This window comes from Cloeon dipterum, chromosome 2 (assembly GCF_949628265.1).
Source record: "Cloeon dipterum chromosome 2, ieCloDipt1.1, whole genome shotgun sequence".
In the NCBI taxonomy this organism is placed as follows: Eukaryota; Metazoa; Arthropoda; class Insecta; order Ephemeroptera; family Baetidae; genus Cloeon; species Cloeon dipterum.
The window spans coordinates 27763712-27785444 of NC_088787.1; the positions used below are offsets into that span (position 1 = coordinate 27763712).

General features: G+C 43.6%; 1 protein-coding gene across 12 annotated transcripts in view; it reads right to left on the reverse strand.

The window, feature by feature from the left end:
* Positions 1 to 21733, reverse strand: part of LOC135936677 (protein lin-10-like) — a 107724-nt gene that overhangs the window by 3342 nt on the left and 82649 nt on the right. For 3 of the 12 annotated variants that reach the window (XM_065479589.1, XM_065479580.1, XM_065479581.1), the window contains 9 exons: positions 14421 to 14879; positions 12573 to 12652; positions 5584 to 5823; positions 5228 to 5267; positions 3619 to 3761; positions 2279 to 2773; positions 951 to 1037; positions 350 to 514; positions 107 to 289 (listed from right to left, as the gene is read on the reverse strand). In XM_065479589.1, the coding sequence (XP_065335661.1) occupies positions 107 to 289; positions 350 to 514; positions 951 to 1037; positions 2279 to 2773; positions 3619 to 3761; positions 5228 to 5267; positions 5584 to 5823; positions 12573 to 12652; positions 14421 to 14879 (1892 nt within the window). Of the gene's footprint in view, positions 1 to 106; positions 290 to 349; positions 515 to 949; positions 1038 to 1136; positions 2774 to 3618; positions 3762 to 5227; positions 5268 to 5583; positions 5824 to 12572; positions 12653 to 14420; positions 14880 to 21733 lie in introns of those variants that run through there. The other 9 variants (XM_065479582.1, XM_065479583.1, XM_065479588.1 and 6 more) reach the window with 9 other exon arrangements.

A 21733-nucleotide genomic window follows, 5' to 3' on the forward strand; every position in this document is an offset into this window, starting at 1 on the left:
ATTCAGAATAAATAAAGCGTTATAATAAAATTAAACTTTATTCTTTGTTTGGCCCTGGATGCCAAATTTTCATTTTGTTTTGAATTTATTACTTTTGATAATTAACCTCTTTTTGCATTTCCTTCTTGGCAAACATCTGCAGCTCGTCGCCGAAGATCTCCTGCGAATTGAGCACCTCTTGGTAGTCCATCTCCTTGACAAAACTGTGGTCTTCAATGCCGTTTGCTTTCAGGAACTCCATGTATGCCACCTGAAACGCTTGCCCTATCGATTGTGCAATGAATTGAGCCTGCAACAGCGGACATCTTTAGAACATTTTGCTCGCGTGGCAAATTGCGGAGAGCGTCACCTCGTCACTTTCAAATACATGACAGATCATTTTGGGTGTGCGATTTATTTTTGGTGCTTCTTCTACGTCTTGCGGGACGTACCGCCTCCTAGCCATTAGGACAACTAGATCGCCAATGTCGGCTATGTAGGAAATTGTGCGCAGGGCATGGTCCATCATTATTTCCTAAGAGAATAGGCTAACGTCGTTAAAAGGCTCTCTATTACACGCAGTTTGGGTAAATGGCTCAGCACGGGATAGAGAACAGAGAGGAAAATTAATTGGAGCTTGGATACATCGGGGGCTCATTTCGGTGTGCGAGAGATACACACATTCTGACTGAGAGAACAGACCAAATTATAAATCTACAGACTTGCGATTGCGAAAAGAAAAATCTGGCAGTAACCTCATGCCTTTTTTTAATGAATATGCTACTTTATTAAAATGTTTAAATTACGCGAGAATTCATTTTTAAGTTGTATTCTTCAGCTTAAAAACACTTAACTAATCACAAATTTTTCCGTTTTTAAAAGCTATTAATTTAATTATTTTTCAAAAAATTATTTATTTATTTTTTAATTTTGGTCACATGTACAGAAGGGGGTTTCCACCAAAACTCTACCTTCAAATCTGTGTTGAGGACCATTATTTTCTCTGTGGAAATGAAAAGGTCGACTTCGGTGCTGGGCTGATTTTCACCTTCAGGAGCCTGAAATCGGACCAAAAGCAAAATGTGAGCAACTTCTTGTGTCTGCGGTCAGAGCACGTCGTGTCATTTAGCATATTATCGTTTAGCGTTCCTACTTACCAAAGCCTATAGAGGAGCCATCGAAAGCAGCGTTAGGAAAAAAGACAAAAAAGGTCATGGTTAGAATTTCTGGCGCACAGACTGGTGCGTGCACGCAAAACACACAAAGATACAGCAGACACACAAAAGTATTATTATTTTTATAGTATTTACATCAACAAGCAGCCTTCGGTTAGACACGAGGATTTTTGAGTCTGATTAAGATGTAGGAGGATGGCGCAGCATGCTGGATGAGCCAAATTCGCAATCAAATGAACGAATGAACATTTTTTTTTAATCTGGATGTATGTCATATTTCGTTCGGATCTGATTAAAGCAGAGAATAGTCTGGTCCTACTGAGTGTGCAATTTGATTGGGAATCAACGCCTGGTGCTCAAGTAACGCAACATCTCACAAAACAGCGAATATAGAAGAAACAGTGATTGGTGGTGCTCGAAACAAATCAATAACTAAAAAAGTTTACAGCTCCGTCCGACCCCGCCTGCCCCATGCAAAACAACAACTCGGCGATTCCGCTTTCCAAAAATATTTCTGCGCAAAAATCAGTTTTTGCGGAGCCAAAGCATGGACAGTGCCCTTACTAGAGAAAATAGTGTGGTCGACTAAAATTGATAAACTTCAAGTTCTCATTTTAAGATCTGCGGTTTAAATATTTTGTTTAGTTACGTCAGGGCTTTAAAGAGTTGAGTTCAGTTGGCGAATAAGAATGAGAGAGGGGAAGTGTATTTTCATAAGTGAATAAAAAAGCATTTCTTAGATAAAAAGTTGGAAATGAAAAGGAACTTGTTAAAGACGTAGAATTTGTACATCTTTTAGTACCAAGAATTCCACTTTCCGTTGAATAAAAGTGAAGTATGAACACGTTGTTTCAAAAAATTACGCAAAAAACTTTTCCAAGCTTAAAATATCTCCGCGTTCGAAAAACCTCCCGTTCATAGGCTATAAACGAAGCTAAGAGTCCTGTGTGTTTGAAACAAAACAAAGAAGCCAACTGCTAGTTCTCTGACAACACACAAAAAGCAGCGAGAGCAACCCTGATCCTCGTTTTCTCTGGCAAACTCATCGTAGGTTTAGGTTCAATATTTTTGAGTTTTTTTTGTTTGGGTTTGCTGTTTTTAGAGTCGGATCAAGTCTCACACACCTTGACTCTAGACACGGCCTCTTCAACCATGTTCTTCTTGAGGCGTTTGCGGTGCTTCTTGCCCTCCTCCTCGACCTCAATCGAGCCTAGGAACTGCAGCCTGAACGTGGTAACCCCCCGGCCCCCCGGAGAGAGAGAAATGACCGCGGTGGCGGCAGGCGGCGGCGCCTCCACCTCCAGCGGCTCGCTCTCGGCGTGCTCCTCAGGGTCCTCTTCGTCCGAGTCACTGCCCTCGCCCTCCCTCGCTTCCTCCTCCTCCTCCTCATCGTCGTCATCATCATCATCATCATCATCCTCGGCCTCATCATCATCATCCTCCTCCTCCTCCTCATCTAAATCCTCCTCCTCCTCCTCCTCATCATCATCACTTAACCCTGCACCTCCCACCCCTCTCTCTCCGCGCGCGCCCCCGCGCCCCCCGCTAGACTCATCCGACTCATCATCCTCATCATCTACACCGTAACCCCGGGAGTTCGGGCTGCAGTTTTGGTTGGCCTGCAAATTGCAAAAAACAAACGGTGGAACGCTTTAATCGGGTCTGATCTTTCTTATTTTACATTTTTTTTAAATTTTTTTTGGTTTCTCTGTGTGTATAATTGTGTTTGCGTGTTTTTGTTGGAGAGAAAGAAAGGCGGTTAGAAATTCCGGCTCAATATTTACAAGTGCCGAAACCAGGGGATGCAGTTGTCAGTCAGACAGAAAAAGCAAAAGTAGCGGTTCAAAAGCTGACTTTGAAAGCTTTCACTATAATATATGGATATAAAAATTCAGAGCTATTTACAAAATCATGTATTGTATTTACAACCTTTTGCGTCTACGCAGCAAAAAAATAGTGCTAGAATCAGCTGTTAAAGTGATGCAAACATCGACTGACGAAAAAAAGTTTATTTACAAAGTTGTTTGCTCGAAAATCTTTTCAGCAAAGCAGGCGACGCATTCACTCCATGTCTCAAAAGCATCGCAAAATATATATTGTGCAACTAAAAGTCCTTGCGAGACACAGATAAAATTGACTTTCCCAACAGAAAAAGTGCTCGTCCTTGCAGTGAAAAACAAACTGCGGAGGCGAAAAAATTGCGCAGTGAATTAAACGAAGAGTAGGGCGAAACTGAAAAAAGCAACCCCCGTAGAATGAAAAGGCGAGAGAATGAAGGAATGAATGAGAGACCAGTCCAATCCAATACTGATAGCAGCAGAATAGAGTAATCATAAATATACAATAATAAACACGACTGCTTGTATGCCAACCAACCAAAACAGCACGTGGCACTCACTCCCAGGGAGGCAGCTGAGAGAGACAGACACGGTGGGAAATGGCACGAGAGGAAGAGGGCACTCACCTTGATCCGCGACACAGCCTCCTCGGCCTGCATCATGCGGGTGGTTTTGGTCGGCTGGCCCTCACACACGAGCTGCGTCGAGCCTAAGTAGCGCGCCCTGAAGAGCACTCCCTCGATCAGCACTGTCGGGTCGCGCATCAGGTCTGCAACAACATAGCTTTAGTGCCCGCCGTGGAGGCCAGAGGCGGCCGCTAGGTTAAACGACACACACACACACACACACACACACACACACACACAGACACGCATACACGCACATCCAACACGACACACAACCGTCGCGCTTCGACAACTCGGAAAGGAAGAATTTATGTAAAACACTGTCAAACTTGATCGGAACACGGACGTTCGATGGCGTGTTCGCAAGAGGCGAGCGGCGGGACGCATGCAGCTTGGCAGATCGAATTACTCTATTTATTACAGTTCAAGTTACTGTGTGTGGAGATATGGACAACTACACGGTGGGTGGGTGGGTGACAAGGTGCAATGTTGCGTGTGCAGCGGGGCCGCACTCGGAAATTGAGCCGTCGAAATGAGAGACGAAACCGTCGGCCGGCTGATAAGTTTGTGCGCGCGAGGATGCATTAGCCAATAAAAGGAGCAATTCTAAAGAAGGTCATCGCGAGCGAGAATGCGGAAAAGCGCGTAAATTTTCATTTCCGCCGGCAATTCCGGAGGATTCAATAAACGTCTCGACACGGCCCGGACGGACGTGTATTAAAGCGGGGGCACGCTCATTTTCTCATTTCGACGGGCTGGCTGCCGTTCCAATAGCGGCGCCCGCTCATGTCAAGACAGGGCGTGAAAGGTATGCAACCGGGGAGGCACACGTCACGGTCCAAAGGCATGCAGCAGGGTTTCTGAGTTTCTAGCTCTCTCTCACTCACCAAAGTGCGCGATTGATTGATTGACGCGATGGGGTGGCAGATCACGTGATAAGGCAGGGATGAAAAAGAGAACAGACGCACAGTCAGTCTTTGTTTAGTCGAGGAAAATCAAGATAAATTCGCAGCACGCCCAACCCAGATTTGTTATTCTCGTATACACAGGCAAGACAGAGCCGACACCTTTTGATCTCCAATACTGCGAGCGTACATCGGCAAAAACCAAAGAGACTCTTCCGCAGCAAAAAAGGAACAGACAGGGGCTCCACCGAGGGGGAAGGGATAAATATAGAGGATTCGTTCGTCTTCGATTGAAACTGTGATCGCTAGACTTTAAATTAATAAAGGTGAAGTGTGAGAAGGAACAATGGCGATGAGGTGGCATGATTTTGCAGTTGATGAGAACAGTCCAAGGTCGTGCGCTCTTACAAAACACTGAAAAACTTCTAGTGCCGGATCGAGTATGATGGCAATATGCTCGGGCAAATGTTTTCTTTCTTTCCTTTTCCATAGTTTCCGGCATCGTTATTCGTAACAGAAAGGACAGCCGGGGAAATTTCATTCTCCGCGTTAGCTATGCAGATTGTTTGATCAGAAACTTTCGTGTCTAAACACGGACAACTTTGAAGTTGCTTTTATTGCATCACTTGGGTACGCGGCTCAGCAAGAAAAAGAAATAAAGCAGCGACCGCGAAAGAGAGGGAAAGAGGAAGCGAAACGCTCACCTTCTTTGTTCCTGCCTTTTTTCTTGATGCTCTCCTTCTCCTGCAATGAGAGAAAACACCGGAGTTAATTACTGGATCGACGATGGTGCCACTCAAAGCAACACAACAAAGCAAACACAAGTTACAAAAAGAGATATAGAGAGTGAGAGAGAGAACGGCATTCCAACGTATTGAGTAAAAAATTGCAAGAACGAACAGCTCCGAGAGCGCCGTGAACACACTTTGACTTTGCAAAACAGTCACGTTTCTTTGGTTCAGGCTTTCTTTCGGAGGTTCTACTCGAAAAATTATAAAAATCAGTCAAAAACAGCGGCCAAACTAAAGGTTCTCGTGTCTACTTGCGCATGCGCAAACACCTTTTTATTGGTTTTATTCAATGCCGACAAGTTTTTCTGCGGCGACGGTGACTTGTCGCTGTTGTTGGCCGAAGAGTCGTTGCCGATCGGGGCTGACGAGGCCCCGTTGGCATTCGGGACAGAGGTGGGGAGGGGTTGGTGCTGCACACTCGGTACCGACGGCTGCGGCGGCTGCTTGGACGACAGGCTGCTGCTCTTGGTGGCTGGCACGCCGCTGCGCAGCTTCGGCCTGCGCCACTCCTGCACCGCAGAATATCGTGTTTCCGTTTGTACACACATTCAAGAGAGGAAGGGGACAAAGTCAATGCATCGGAGGATTTGCTTCAAGTTTTTGTTTCAAGTGTGTAGGCAATTAAGTTTGGGGTTTGAAACAAAAAGTGGCGCAAAACAAATAATTTAGAGACGAATTGAGGACTTTATTTATTCAAATAACAATCAATTCGGGGGTTCGATCAGATTTTTGGAACAATTTGCTCTCCTTCATACATTGTCTGGAGAGTTTAATCAAACATTTGAATGCTCGTCTGCTTTTTAGTCGACAACAAGTGTCGACCCCACTCGCGTGTGGGTGGATAATTCTGGTTTCCTTAACTTGATGCAAATCATGTGCTCCGATTCGGGGAGTGCTGCAAAGTGCATGTGACAAAATCACTCTAATACCACCAATCAACTCGTGGCAACCTTGTTTTTGTGGGTCGGTTTTAGTGAGGGCGCTCGGGAGTGGACCGCGGAGAGCGGACACGTCCAGCCAAAATAGTCGGTGGTGAGAGGATGTGTGGGTTTGGGCTTTTTGCGGGGGCCGCTCTGACTACGACGACATAATATGTACATCATAACGCAAGAGACTGCGTTCGCCAGCAAAGCCGCTTTTGACGCAAACTCAGCGAAATTGAAATTTGATCAAATCAAACGCTCGAGTGTTTAACTCGATTTCTGGGGGGAGGATTAAGCCACGAGAGCGAGGCAGCTTTTAATTCGGTCGGCCCGGCGTGCGTTTCCGCGAGGGAACTCGATTCCCGGGCGAGTGCAACGCCAAAAATTGAATTTAGCCGGCGTGCTGAGAGCGAGCGAGAGCACAATCAGATTTCATGAGCAACAAACACATTCCTCTGTCGGTCGGCACTAATTCCCATTACTGATGAGACGGGGGTTGGAGGAAGAACAAGTTTCCAAATCGCACGCTGCAGCCAACTTGAGTATTAAATTACACAAGTTTAGCGCGACGACCTCGGGATAATTAATAATTTCCAAAGAGAGGGCGGAGGTGGCGGCGAATGATAAATTATTTCATCTCGACTGGCACGTACAATAAAATGAATAGGTAAATATGAGAGAGTTTAGACCGTTCTGCCGGCTGCCTTTTCGAGACCTAATAAATTCTCGAGCCACGCGCGCACAAGAAGCGAACCAAAAAGCCCCGGCTGGCTGTGGGATTGTTTGAAAGGCGCACGAGAGAAGCGGCAAACTCGATAAAGCTCCAATAACTCTTGGCGAGATTCTATTCACCGACCTGTCTTTTTTTGCTCCATAATACACACGCACACACTTGAGAAAGAGAGAGAGAGAGAGAGAGAGAGAGAGAGAGAGAGAGAGAGAGAGAGAGAGAGAGAGAGAGAGAGAGAGAGAGAGAGAGAGAGAGAGAGAATGCCTTCCCTTCGACTCGAAGATGATCGCCTGCTCGAGATGAGTGTATATGGCTCTCTCTCTCTCTCTCTCTCTCTCTCTCTCTCTCTCTCTCTCTCTCTCTCTCTCTCTCTCTCTCTTTCTCTCTCTCTTCCCACGCACTCTACCACTTCATCAACTATCATTTCGGGATGCGTGAACACCGCAATTTATCTTTCTCGCTTTTAAGACAACATTCCACACGCGCTTTATCAAACTTTATTGAGTTCCAAGTGGAAAATGGCGATAAAAGCCTGCTCGATATTTCCCCCTAAATCCTAATTAACTTTGAACGGTGCAAGTTTTCGGCTGATACGAAAAGTTTTATCTAATTAGTTGTTTACAGTGTCTTACGTTGATATCTGCCACTTTCAACAAAAGCGAACTCGAGAAGATCATCTCAAGCTTGTAAAAGCTTCAGGTAGCAACTTGATTCAGCAGTCTTTCGCAATGTTTGTTTGGTGAAGAATAACAATTAATTATTGATGATTCCATATTATCAAGAAGCTTTCCCTCTGCAATTTAAAATGAAAATATTATGCCAAATTGTTTATAATTAAATGTAAGTTTTGTACTACCAATTAATTGTGAAAAAAATGTGGCAATCGAAAGCATTATTATTTTAGTTTTTATGTCGAAATTAACTTGAATGATTAAAATGAGACTTCTTCAGTGAGGGTGGAAATAAAGAAATTATGGTGAGTCAACCGATAGAGGCGTAGTAAAAAAAAGCTTCAAAAATCTTTGAATTGAGCAATAAGGAGTATTTCCCTCTTTCCTCCGGCTTTGCAACTTGCAAGAATGGCTATGCTTTGCTAGAAAATGTTTCTCCGCCGATATGCTCGCGCCGCCTCTGCGTGTTCGGCTTCAGAAGTGTCAGCTTTACGACACCTGCAAAGAGACAAACGTACGCCTGGCCGCAAATCCATATTTAAAGAGGTCAGGTGACGATCGGCAAACACGCGCAGCATCCCTCGAGGGATCCGCCGGCAGATGGGTCGGGAAAGGCGAATCTATCACGCTTGCTCGCTCGAAACGCGAACCGCACATTCGGCGCGCCCATAATTCATTGCGAGACGTGGCGCAGGTGTTTCAATTATGTCCGAATTTTAGTGCCGAATACCAACTCGGCAATCCGCGACGTGGGCAAACGTGCTCCTCGAAGAAGAAGGAGAAATGTGGGAAGCTGTCACGTGCCGTTGACAGACGCTAGTGTGTTTCCCTGCTGCTCGTTCGTCTTTATTAACGAAAAACGGCGAAATTGATCCGCTCGATAAACAGGCTGAGAGACGAAATAAAAATCGCTGTTTCCTGCTGGAGAAAGGAGACGCTCTCCCGCTGGCTCTTATTTTTCGTGCGCCACAAAACCGACGAGCTGGAATTCCACTGCTTCCTCCAGACGCTGGGCGCGCGTCAAAGGGAGGCAAATAATCGTGTCACTTTCAGTCAGTCGCTTTCGAATTCATTTAGGAGTCTCGCGAGGAAAATCATCAAATGTCATGCCCGTTTGGGCCAAAAGAGAGATTGATTTTGTGAAAGCAACCATGAAAAAGTGCGTAGAAAGCGCCAATTTCAATGAGCGTTCGTCGCATCGTGCTTTGAAGTTGAAGAGAATATTTTTTCAGGCGACTTTTGAGAGAAATACCACGGACTATAGAAGAACACTTTTTTTGGGGGGGGGGGGGGGCCAAATATACTAAATTTATTTTTAGTTCTTCCCAGGGAAACGGATCAGTTCATTGAACTAAATTCGTTTTTTATATCCAAATAATAATAATTGCTTAGTCCAAACATCACTGGAAAATTTAAACCAATTTAGCGTTTTCGCTATCTTCACTTCCTGAAGAGCCTCCATAGTAGGGGAAAAACGATCAGAGCTCTAAGATTTAATTGGAATCTGAGCATTATTCGTCGGCAGCACAAAACCTCCAGCATGGCACATCGCACAGAGGGACGAGGATCAATTAAATTCAAATTAATGGCTCTCGACTAGCGGAAACGGTGGAACTGCGAATTTCTCTGGCAACCGCGAAAACCTATTTTGCTAATCGGATCCGGACGCAAATTGAGTTTGAACTGCGACGGCCGGCCGTCGGGGCTGAGGGTGGTTGCGGGGACTGTGTCTTTCACCGCAGCCCTTGCAGCACCTGCTTTGCTTGCCTGGCTGCTGGTAATTGTACTCGGTCGGCTGCTAAGTGATTGGCAACGCCGATGCAATTTATATCCATCAACGTGGACAACAATGCTGATGAGTTTCCAAGTTAAATGAACGTGGCACGCGAACAGTATATCCTTGGCAATTTGTGTTCAGGCAAGTTCTGAGTGTGCCGACGCAAGATTGAAAATGTAAATAAATCGTGCGCTGAGTGTTTCCAGCACGGAATCATCGCAAATTTTATCACGCTGCGCACCGAGCTTTTAAGTGCGGAGCGGGATTTTTCCGTAAAAGGAGTTTATGGAGCGGAGAATAATCACAATAATGCCTGCGCGCACTTTGCGACACTCCGTGTGTTCACGGTTGATTTCAATTCCGCAGCTTTGCTGCGCGGACAGATTGAAAGGAAATGAACGAGGTGAGAGCAAAAAGGCGGCGAGGCGATGAAGCACAGGGTTCTATCATCTTCTGAAGGCGAACTTGTCATGTCTTGCGTTTTTCATCAAAGTCGGATTTCTGAGAGCGCGTTGGAAAGTAATAACACCGTAAATTCGAGTTGAGAAGCTCTGGAAAAACGGTGAATTAGAAAAAAAAACACTAAAATATCATAGTTGGCTGTTTATTTGGCCTAAACTAAAAATGACTAAATTTTTCCTAGTTTATAGGTGTCTTTCAGTGCTTAAATTCATTGATCACATACCTATAACTGTATACATGATTGACATGATAAATATATATTGCATAAAATCCCATTACGGCTTTTTAGTGGGTGGGTGAAAAAAAATTAAGGAGAAAATATCTCTAGCTGTTTTGGATATTCAGGTCTGATCATCAGTACTTGACGTGCAAAACAAATACCGTAATGCTCTAAGAATTTTAAATCACTTGCCATGCCATTGAAGATAATTTAACGCAAAACCAAATAGGACAAGCGGCGATGTCGTCCTTTACACTCTCAAAAAGGGACCAAAATTTACTTCCCATTCGAGAACTCCCTTTTTAAAATTAACAGTAAAATAATTTTCCTGAAATAGTTTCTAACCAAAACGTTCAAATGAAAGCTACAGCTTGTAAATAAAAGTTGAAATTTAAAATTCCACGAAGCATTTGGGTTTGAAATCAATGCTCCAATTCAGTTGTGCGCTAGTTAGTAATGGGCTGATTGGCGAAAAACAATAACAACGACACGCTGCCGGACGAGCGTGATTTCCAATCAAATTTCAAAGGGTGCGAGTGCGCAATCATCGCGCGTAAAGCCAGATTTCCGAAAATCACATTTTGGCCCGCGCGTATACCAGGCAAACCTAATTACACAAACACAGGGCAGCGGCGAAAATAAATCACCTGGCGGGCGCACCGCAAACATTTACACGCAAACAAACAAACCGGGCCGGCCAAATTAATCGGCTGCGAACAAGAAACTCGTCAATTAAACTGGAGGATCATTTTGCGCGCGCGGCCGACGTTTTGACAGAGGGTTTGTTAGTGCGATCGCTCTGTCTAGCTGCCTCTGAGGAGAATATTGGCCCGCCCGGGTAATTGAATCGCGCGGCGGGGGGCGACGGGGGCCAACCGGGAGGCTGAGGGGGCCTGTTGCCTGGGTGATTATGGGGCTAGTGTGCCGCTCTAAGTCTCACTTGCGCGTCGATCCATCAATATCCATCAGCCCTTTATGGTCAGCCGTGTTTGCTGCGTCGACCAGCGCGCTCTCTCTTGCTCTCTCTCTCTCTCTCCTGGTGATTCGGTGCTTGATCCGGAAAGTGGTACATTCTCGATGGCCGCTGCCTTTTTGGCTTTTTCAGACGATGCGTGTTTGCCCTTGAGACGCAAGGTGAGCTTACCGCTTTTGATTTTCTCTCAACATATCGCTTTCTAGCTGGCGTGATTGCTGATTTATTTTTAATTCCGGCAAGAAACCAAAAGTGGAAATATACGACAATCACAGTGGTTGCGATTTAATGCTCCGCAGTTCAAAGGCAAAAGATTTCGTGGAAAATGAACTTCAAAACCAGAGAAATAAAATCTAAAACATTCGAGAGATATCAAAAAAGTGAGTTAAAATTTGTTAATAGTTAGGTTGAATATAATTAGTTTACTTTGCACAACTACACTTTCGTGAGTTGCAACAACTATCAATAAGCAAGTTAACACAAATTCAATCAAACCTACCTATTGCCTGGTTTATCAAAACCTATCTAATATTGACGATTAATTTTTAAATAAATTTATTGAGAAATAATTTTAATTAAAATTTCCATTTTAAACCTAACAAAACAGTATTGAAATACGATGAATGTAAATGTTTTATAGGGTAACGTTGAAAATTGTTCGCAACCTACGCTACTCTGTTACACTCCATTACTGGTTATTATTCAAAATCTTGTCCAAGTGCTCATTTTCAGTAGTATAAATTAGAGATTAATGGCAATTAAATCTACAACGCAATAGTTTCATTCCATGAATCGTGGGATAAAATACTCATTTTGAAAAAATTATGCATTGAATTTAAAAGCAGAGGTTTTCACGGAAATCAAGAATAAAACTCTGACCTGCTTTCCGAGAGCATTAAGCGGAGCCATTCATGTGAAGCATTAAGAGTGGCATAGGTTTGCAACAATGCAGTGCGCACGGGCAGTAAATTCCGGCGTAACACGCACACGGCAATTATATCAAACGGAATAAATCACTCAAACTTTTCCGGCGGCGTTGGCGTCGACACAGTGAAAGCACGAACATAGCCAGTCTGCCCTTTTCAAAAGCAAACACACACAGCACACAAAAGCGGCACTTTCGCCTTCTCTCTCGCTCGCTGCATCAGCGCAGCAGAGCGGGATCAATTATGAAAATAGTAGCGTTTTTGGCGCGGTTAAGTGGATTAGCGATAATTTAATTACCGGAGCGCGTGCTTTATTGATTGTGCCCTCTCGCTCTTTTGTAAAACACACAACAAGAGTGCCGGCGGTGGCACATGTTGGATGGCAACAACGGCCTCCGCGCAGTAGAAAGTAAAAATGGCGCTGTTTAGCCGCGTCCGCATTTATCTAACGCAATAACAGATCTCCAGCTGGACCGGCTGCTGGCGTCGCACGCGGCCCCCGGGGAAAGGAGAGAAGATGGTTTATTTGCCAACGGCCAGAAGTTCACCAACGCGAGTGCATGTGTTTGTACATACCTTGTCGTCAAAGAAGCCCTGGTCGTCGGTGCGTTGCTGGCCCAGTAAACGATCTGTCTCCAAGTCTGTGTCCAGCTCTTCTGGAACAAAATTTTAACAACTTAGAACGCATCACATTTGCAGTAAACGATAAAAGGGGACACGTGGGTAAATACAGCAAGGATATTTAATTTAAAACGAAAGAGAGATTTCGTGTGTTTAAGGCCAGTTTATGACTCAATTTTCAGCTCCACATTTTTTAAGTTCAAATTTGAAATTAGCCTGCATGCCTTTTGAAATTAATATAAATTGCATTGTACTCAAGGAAGTTTCGAAAAATTAATTTTACAGTCCAATCAGTTAAGTCATAGCCGTTTATGAAAATTTAATTTTGAGCTGTGTTCGGGAATTGCGAAATTAACTGGTGACATTCCTTCATGAAGCGCCGAGAATCGATCAACAGCGCGAAAAATTCAAATTAGAGCCTCGAAAATGCGATAAAAGCAATTTGGGCGTCCGTCACTCGACGAGGATCTCGCCGGGATGGGCCAACAAAGAGATGATTGATTGGTTGGTGGGACGAACAGCTAATTGTCAGTTGGCGCGCAATCAGATCCACGCACACAACACTCAATCAGCGCCGACTGCGAGTGCCGCTCTCACCGTGTTTCGAAACAGGCAAAATTGATACTGCAGTTTCAATAAGTGTAGGCCGCGAGCTTGTTTTCGATAGATCAAATACTTCGTGCCGGGGTACATGGCAAATTTTACAAAGCCGATCTGTAATCGCATTTGACTCGGATCGAATCGGCCAATCAGCAGTTGCGGCCTAATGGACGCGCCAAGTTCCAAGTGCAAAGCCACTCGCAAACTACTTGCTGCGAAGCTCAAGTCGGTTAAATTGTAATTACAAACGTTGAATTCTAATTAGGCACTTGACTGCCAAGCGAATTGAGTTAGTGCTTTTCTCCTTCCAACGCGGTTCTTCTCCGCTGAATTTCAATCGGATGCCGACTTGGCCGACTTGCACACTAGAGTTTCAGACACGCTGATGGCAATTTCGTGTTTCATTAATATGAGATATCAGTTAACGGTAACTTTAATTTGCCTTCTGCGCAAGTTTGCCATCGTCTACCTCCACCTGCTGATTGCGCCATACAGGACATCACAAAGTTGAGATCAAGAAGCAACGTGCGGTTGGGTACAAGTTCGCGAGGGTTTCGAGCAGGGGAAAAAGCAGAGTTAAACATAGATTCTCAGTGGAGAAGGCAAATGGCACGAAATTGGTTATCAAGTGGAGCAAATATCAAGTCTTCCCTTTGACGCTTGTAAAAGGAGGAACGGAATCGAACTTCCTAAAAAAATTGTTCAATGAAACGGTTGGCAAGAGATAAAATTTCCCGTAGGTTTGAAAAATTCGCAATAGACACTAATTATATCTTGCCAGTTAATTACTTAAAGGACGCGCACGATAAAACACTTTTTACGTTGGACAAAGACAAAATCAGTGCGTCATTGATTCTTTTAATTTATTAAATTTAGAATGACAAAATTAATATTGCAAATTGAAACAAAAACTATTGAATTTTTCTTTCCAAGTATTAAAGGAGACTTAAACTGAACATGCGATACTCCGATTTGCAAAATTTTCATTTTTGTTTTGTATGTCGTTATTTCATGCGCTTATTCAGCATTTAGATACTGCACGAAATGAGAGGGAGAACTCACCTTCCGACGTTATCAGTTAGTTAAGTTTATACAAGCAGTGATTGCACATATAAATTAATTTATAACATCATTGCACAAATTTTAGCTCGATTTAATAGCATTATCTATGCGAATTAAAAATTTAAGTAAAAAGGTACCCACCTTCGTCAGCGGCGTCGTCACTTGAGGGTCCAGCGGCCACCTTCCTAATCTCGAGGTCGACCGGCGGCGACGTGACGTTGATCTGGCGTGCGGGAGGCTGCGTCTGGAGAAGGTGAGCGTTGGGTGGCTGCTGCAGGGTCGGCTGCGCCTGCTGCAGGCGGCGGGCCATCGGCGGCGAAACGCGGCCGTTGCTGGCCGTCACCGCCGGTGGTGGCTGCGGCCGCGGCGAGGGGGGTTCATAGCGGGGCACCCAGATGGGGCTACCCCCGCACGTGGCCTCGTCGCCGGGGGTGTCGGGCACGGGCGGTGAGCGCAGGGGCAGAGCTTTGGTGCGCTGCAGCGTTAGCCGGATGTCCTTGATGGCCGCCTCCACTGACTCAGTGGCCGGCTCGCCGGGGCCGCCCTTGTCGCTGCGGTGCGGTGCGGGAGCCGGCGGAGGGGGCGCGTCTTGCAGACCACCTGTAATAGAGCAAAACGACATGGTCACTAACTTGAGCTAAAATTATCCATCGATGTTTTTAAAATTCTTCAATTCAATGAGATTTAAATTATATTTTCATTTCAAATGACATTTTCAATCTCATTAAAGAAATCAGCAATAACGTGTTAGTAAAATATCCTATTCTTACAGAATAAGAAATCAAATAAAAAAATCTCATCGATCTAAACCGGCAGAAATATTAGTTTATGTATTACGGTTTTATAATTCCCATTTTGTTCGTTGTACAATAATGTATAATAAATTTCTCTTGAAAATTTTTAATAATCAATTGTAATTTATATAAATTTATAGTACAACAGCGAAATGTCAGGTAGTTTTTATAATAAATAAAATCTCCCGCTGCACTGGTTGTGAACTGCAAATAATTTATAATGATAACATCAGTTAAAAAAATGAATATTTGAGACTTCTTGGCTATACGTGCGAACAACAAATATCTACTTTGTGAGGTTGAATCTCAATTTAAAAAGTAAATGCTGCATATTTAAATATGGGTTCTTAATTTTCCAGCTTACAACACAATTAAATTTTATTTGGTGCTCCTATCCACCATATATGAATTTCAGGCCAACATTATTTAATGAAATAATTTTATAGCATTTATCACGTGCAAAAATAGCACATAATTTTCAGTCCTCATTAAATTGGTTGATGGCACTAATTCCAGTTTAGAACCAATAATGCCGGAATTCCATTTAGGCTCGCCTACTAATTGAGCTCCAACGGCCAATTAAGCATTCTCTCGTCGTCTCGTCTCCTGCCGCTTATGCTTATTAAATCTAATAAAATGACGCAAGTATTCGGTTTTAACGACGCGAATAGCCCGCCGTGGAACCGCACGAGCCATCGCAATGTGTATTATACGACTCGAGTGAAATGAAACAGGAGCCCCTGACGGCGGCGCCTAGCACGCGGAAACCACAAAACAGGGCCGCTGCTGCAATTAGCGCGTCAAATTCAAATTAGCACGGCTACGGGTGTAGCTATTGTCGCGTATTATGCCTGGCAAAGTGGCTGCAAATGCGGACAAAGCGGCTGACACGCGCAATCAAATCAAACCTCGAAAGGCGCGTTAAGCCAAGACGAGCCGCGACACTTCTGCACGCAAATCCAATTTGTGCACTTAAGCGAATTTCACTGCTTCACCTCTTGAAATGTGCGGAAGTGGGCTGGAAAAGCGCGCTTCATTTTGATAATTCGATTGGGGCCGAGTGCCTTTGTTGCTTCTGCCCCGATGGGGAACGGCACCTTCTTTCCTTGACGAGGCTCGGATAACAACTGACTGCATTATCTTTTCTCCGAAAACCTTTCGATTATTTAACTCGGTCAGTTTAGCAGAACAACTTGGCATGATTTATCGGAACGCTTTCCCTAGAAACGTTTTGACGTTGTTGCTTGTATGGATTGCATGATTTTTTCTAAGAACGATTATACCTATATTCAATCAATCTAACAAGTTCTTCTCACCTCTTTTCTTGAAAGGAACACATTATTTTCTCAGTTAATATAAATCAATCAGTCAATATCTAGCAATACATGTCATGTCTCTTGTGCTGGATATTTCTCATAAATTTATTGTGACATTTGAGCCATCATGTCATTTTTTAGTTTTATATTATTTTGCATTTTTAAAAATTGAATTTTCTCTATCTCATCTTCAAACACCATATGGCCCAGTTCCTACGTTCGCCTTTAATTCTGCATCATTGTCGGTGTTCATTGCCAAAGTCGACAACTCGATATGAGGCAGGAATTCAATCAGCGAATTGCATCTTGTCATAAAAGAGACAAAACGCCGGCGGGCCCATTTTGATCGGGACAATGAAGAGCAAATGCGGGCGGGCGGGCGGTGGCAAAAAATTGCTCTCGCAATATATGAAATCGACGTGCCAGTATTCCCCTCTCTTTCTCTCACTCGTTCACACTGCTGGCGATGTATTTCAAAACTTTTAATGGACTTTATCGGCACAGCGATGGTAGCCTTTTAATGTAATTGCGGTCGCCGGCAGACTTTCATTCAAACTCGCGCGTTTGAGAGAGTGACTCCATTATACTGCAGCATGGGAACCCAACCATATTTCACGGAAGTGTGCGGTGTCATTCGATACAGGTCCAGTGCGGACGCGCGCGTATTTGCACTTCCTCCCGTTCGTGTGCGCTGCAGCGTGTAAAGGGGACACAACCGCTCATTCAATAGCGCGCTAATGCATTGCGAAAACCACGGCAAACTTGTTTACACGCGTCCGGAAAATTCAGTGAAGAGATTTTCCCTGCGTACGTGAGCGGAATGAAAATGGAAAAATATTTTACAATTGATGGTAGATTTCCTCATTCGCATGAAAGCGGGATTGAAATTATTAACTGAAAACTATAGAGGGACTTGCAGCAATCATATAGCTGTTTCATCAATATGAAAGGCCGGGCTTCAATTAATTTCGCGGACGAACAAAAAGCGAGTTGAAATACATACAGGCGAAAACAATTGAGCACGGCGAACGATCGAAAAATCTGCATTTGAAATGATATGTCAGCAACGGCTGATTTTTATCGCTGCGTGTATTTGAGGTTGGCGCCGCCATTCAAATTCACATGACGATAATCGCTGCCATAAAATGCGCGCGCCAGCCCGTGTTTGTGTGCTAAAACAATGGTGCGGGCATGCTCGTGACGCTTTTATTGTGTGCAAAATAAAAAGGACCGCTCTCGCACCTATTATGTTTGCTCGTCAGCGACGATTTAGCCACGGTTTGCTCGGTATTCACTCATTTGCATGCCCTGGAAAAACGCATGCCCACGGATAAATTCACTCTGGAATAATTTGAAGATAAATTATTAACCGCCGTTTGCGCGTCTGTTGACCGTCGTTTTAATTCATTAGACCAGACGCTCAATAAACTTAATCAATATTGACTGCCTCGTATTTTCCATGTGAAAATATTTTAGAGTTTGTGTTGAATCAAAATGAAAACAAAGATAAAGGACTAGTTTTTTCTTATTAAATCCATTAAGATTGAAAAATATGAAAATTTTATTTTGAAAGAACACCGAACATTAATGACCGCCACAAACAGTTTTTAATCACCAAAGCAAAGAGTTTTATTAAAAAGAAATAAAATTTGATTTTGTTTGAGCTTTTTTGTTTGCGGAACAAAATTAGCATTCGGTGGACGCACACAAAATGCGCAAATCTAGAGCAAGAAACGCGTCCGCATTCGTAAAAGGACTGTTTAAGCGGATTGGACCGCGAGATAGGCAAAAAAGTGGCACCGGTTATGATTCAGCACGCAAAAAAATGCTTTTGCTGATGGGGTGAACTGATATTCGTGGGCGAGCACCGAGGTCGCAGCAGATAACTAATTAGCAAGCTGCGCGCAAACGCAAAACACACACGCAACTTTTAATTCTGAAGTTGAGCGGCGGAAAAGTTCAAAAAGAGGCTCTCAAGTTCTTTCAAATGGGCTTAAATGGCAGAGGCCACTGAAAGGGAGAAAAAACGAAGGCAAATTAAAAAATGAAAGAAAGGCGAGGTCTAAAGTGAATGCAGCAGCTCTTTCTACACTTACTATGCCGATTCAGGCTCGTTTTAACGCTCGACAAAGTAACAAAGCAAACAGGTTTTCCTAAATGAAGATGTGCGTTTGAATGGTCAAAATTTAAATGAGGTTCAAACGATGTATTATTATCCTCCTTTTATGACGGAAGTAAAATTTTCAAATGTAATAAGAGCAAAGAATGTTAGTATTTTTTTGAACAAATAACAATTTTAGATCATATCCATTTTATATTGAAAAAAAAATATGAATTTCCTCCCAACGGACAAAAAGTAATGCTAAATTATATGCATTGCTCTTAAGAGAAAATATTATTTCCAGTAGATTTAAACTGCTGCTCTTACACCCTTACATAAGATTAATTTAGTAAGTATTTAAAATTTTTGTTGACACGTTTCCTCATCTCATTTAAAAATATTTGTTCACTCCATTTTTGCTTTTTGAAACACTGCAATAAGCATAATTACTGGTGGTTAACACGCACCAGTAATTTTTCATTTCTATTGCAGAACTAAACAGAATGAGGTCGAACTTTCAAAGTTTACAGTCTGGTTGCTCACATCCTTCATGTTTACACATTTCAACAGACTCGAATTGCGAAAGGAACGCTGCCGTTCTCGGGCACGCCACACTCACCGCAAAACATACGCAGTTCATCGTTCCAAGTTGTGGGCTCGTGATATTCCATCCAATCATAGTTGAGTCCGCTAAAAGCGTGGCGTTTCCCTGTTTCGCTCCCAACACTGCACTTATGACATTCCGAAAGTATTTGTACCAGAAGTAAACGAGCCGCTGACGCTCTGGCTCGGTCTATTCAAATGTTTTGTTTGAACGTAGGCAACCGGGCTGCGTTCGCGTTCTTTCTTCCATTCTCTCTTTTGTGCCCGTAATGAGGTGGAAGCGGCGTGCATTGTTCTAAGCAGGTAAACTAGCATTTCAAGTGGCGCTCGGCTGCTCGCTCGCTTGGCACCGAGATCCGACATTTCAGCCGTCCAAATGGCAGCACAGGCTGCTTCTTTCATCCGCGCCTGGCATTTTGGCCACCGATCAAAAGCGTCTGCCACCGCACGGCTTAATCGCCCCAGACGCGCAAAATGCCAACAAAGTGCGCCACGCGCGCGCGTGTGTGTTTCTGGCGAGAGTCAGGGGTTTCGAGCGAGTCCACGCTGCGAAAAGGGGCGCTTGGATTTTTCTCTGATGACGCATTTTAGCAGCTTACCTACTTTGAAAATGTTGTCTTTTATTGCACGCCTGAGAGAAGGTTTTGCAAGTTTATCAATGTCAAAACGTGTAAAGCGTCATGAAAATTTGGTTTAGATTTTCATATTTCTGATTTATTACTTATCGAACTAAACTATTTTGTAAACAAAGTAGTAACAGGAAATTTCCTGTTTGCAGACAAAATTAATAATGGTCAAGCACCGAGCATATTTTTGCTATCTATTTGCAAATCACAAATTAAGTCCGGATACAATGTCAAGGAATATCCATACACGCTTAAATTCGTTGAGTGGTTAAGCAACTTTTTGTTAAAATCAACGAAAACAGAGTCTTGTTACCTCGTTTCCTGTCTAATTCTTTGTTTAAATTGCAACCTGATAAACATGCTTCCCAGAGCCTTTAAACAAATGTACAACATGTTTAGCTTTTTTGTGAAAACAAAATTTAATACTGCAAAATTGTGCGAATACAGCTTGAAACTGTTTGTTGTAACCATAGCTGCATCAGACGCGGTGGAATTTAATCACAGTGTGTCTCGAACTTTGCGCGCAAATTATGACACTTGACCCAACTCGTAAAAGTCACTAAAGCGAAAAGCGTGTGGGCAAAAATTGGCCTCGCTAAAACTCTAGCGCAAGGCGCGTAATTTGAGTAATGAGATTAAATTTAAGACGTCTGAGAGCTTTCGGCTCGTATTAAAAGCGCCAAAAGAGGAACGAGAGTTGTCAGCGCCAGATTTGCTAAAAAGCGGCAATTTTTTTGCTGTGCTGAAATTTGATGTGCAACTTCTAGCGAAAATAGAACGATCAAAGTGGTCGGCGGCACACAAGAAAGGCAATTCCGCCGTCGGCCGTAATTAATGCCGCGCCGACCGGGCCTCTTGATAGGCGCATTACTCCCACTTGCAGCGACAAAACGCCCGCCTAATTGCACTCACGGCTGCACTCTTCAGCCCCTGCCTGCCTACCAAGCCACTGACAAATCGATTTTGGCTGACGGCCTCCAGACTGCTTTGTTGCAGCTGGAAACAACAACAGCTCGTCCTAATCTGATGGGACTGCTGGACGTAGCTTTCAGTAACAAATTTAAAATAATAAACAATTTATCAATTGATTCGCACAGCAATCATTTCAGAGAGCTAGAAAAACTAAAAAGGCATAGAAAAAACTCTGCTCTACATTAATTAAATTATTTGCGTAAAATTCAAACACAAAAATATGTGCTGTTTATAAAGATTAAATTTAATGAGCTCATGCAGCTTCATGAGATTCGCTAATATTCCTAATTTGATAACAAAAATCAAATCGGGAGTGTAAAATAATAAGTATATTATTTCCAACCAGCCTGACTTCTAAAACCCCGTTTTTGTAACAATCAAAGGCATCATTCTCTGCCTCAAAATCAGAGCATGCTGTTTGCTCTGGTAAAAAAGCCAGGGTGTTTAGATGCAGGTGTCGATTGTCGGTTATTTCTCGGCCGGATGGAGCTGAAATAAACGCGAGGGCAGAGAGCAGCGTCGTCGGCTGCGCCACCACCTGTTTCAAAGCTGGATGCTTGCTGTAGTGTTCGCTTCAGACGTACAGTGAATGTGTGTGTATTGTGTTATTTTAGGCGGGGACACATGGGCGTTGATTATGCAGTCCGCTGGGCACGCTCGTCGGGCGGGATGCAGACTTTAAAAAGCTGCAGGCGCTACGCGTTCATGCATGCGTATTATTCAGCGACGGCCTGAACAGCTTTCCAGCAGCTGACTGAATGGAACAATATGCAGTACACGACGGAACGTGTCAACTCGGCTCGTCACAGTTTCCATTTGCACGCCAAAACAATGCGAAATGAAATGAAACCCTCTTTTATTCGAGTTTCCGCACGCGAAAGAATGTGCGAGTTAAGTTTGGCTGCTTTAAGAAGCACTAAAAGCCAAGTTTTAAGGAATGCAGTAAAACTGCGGCCTGTGGGCGAGATTACACCCGTCTATATTTCTCGTCCGACGCGCAAAGACGGGCGTTAGTTTGATAACGTTGTCAGCGCGTCTGCAC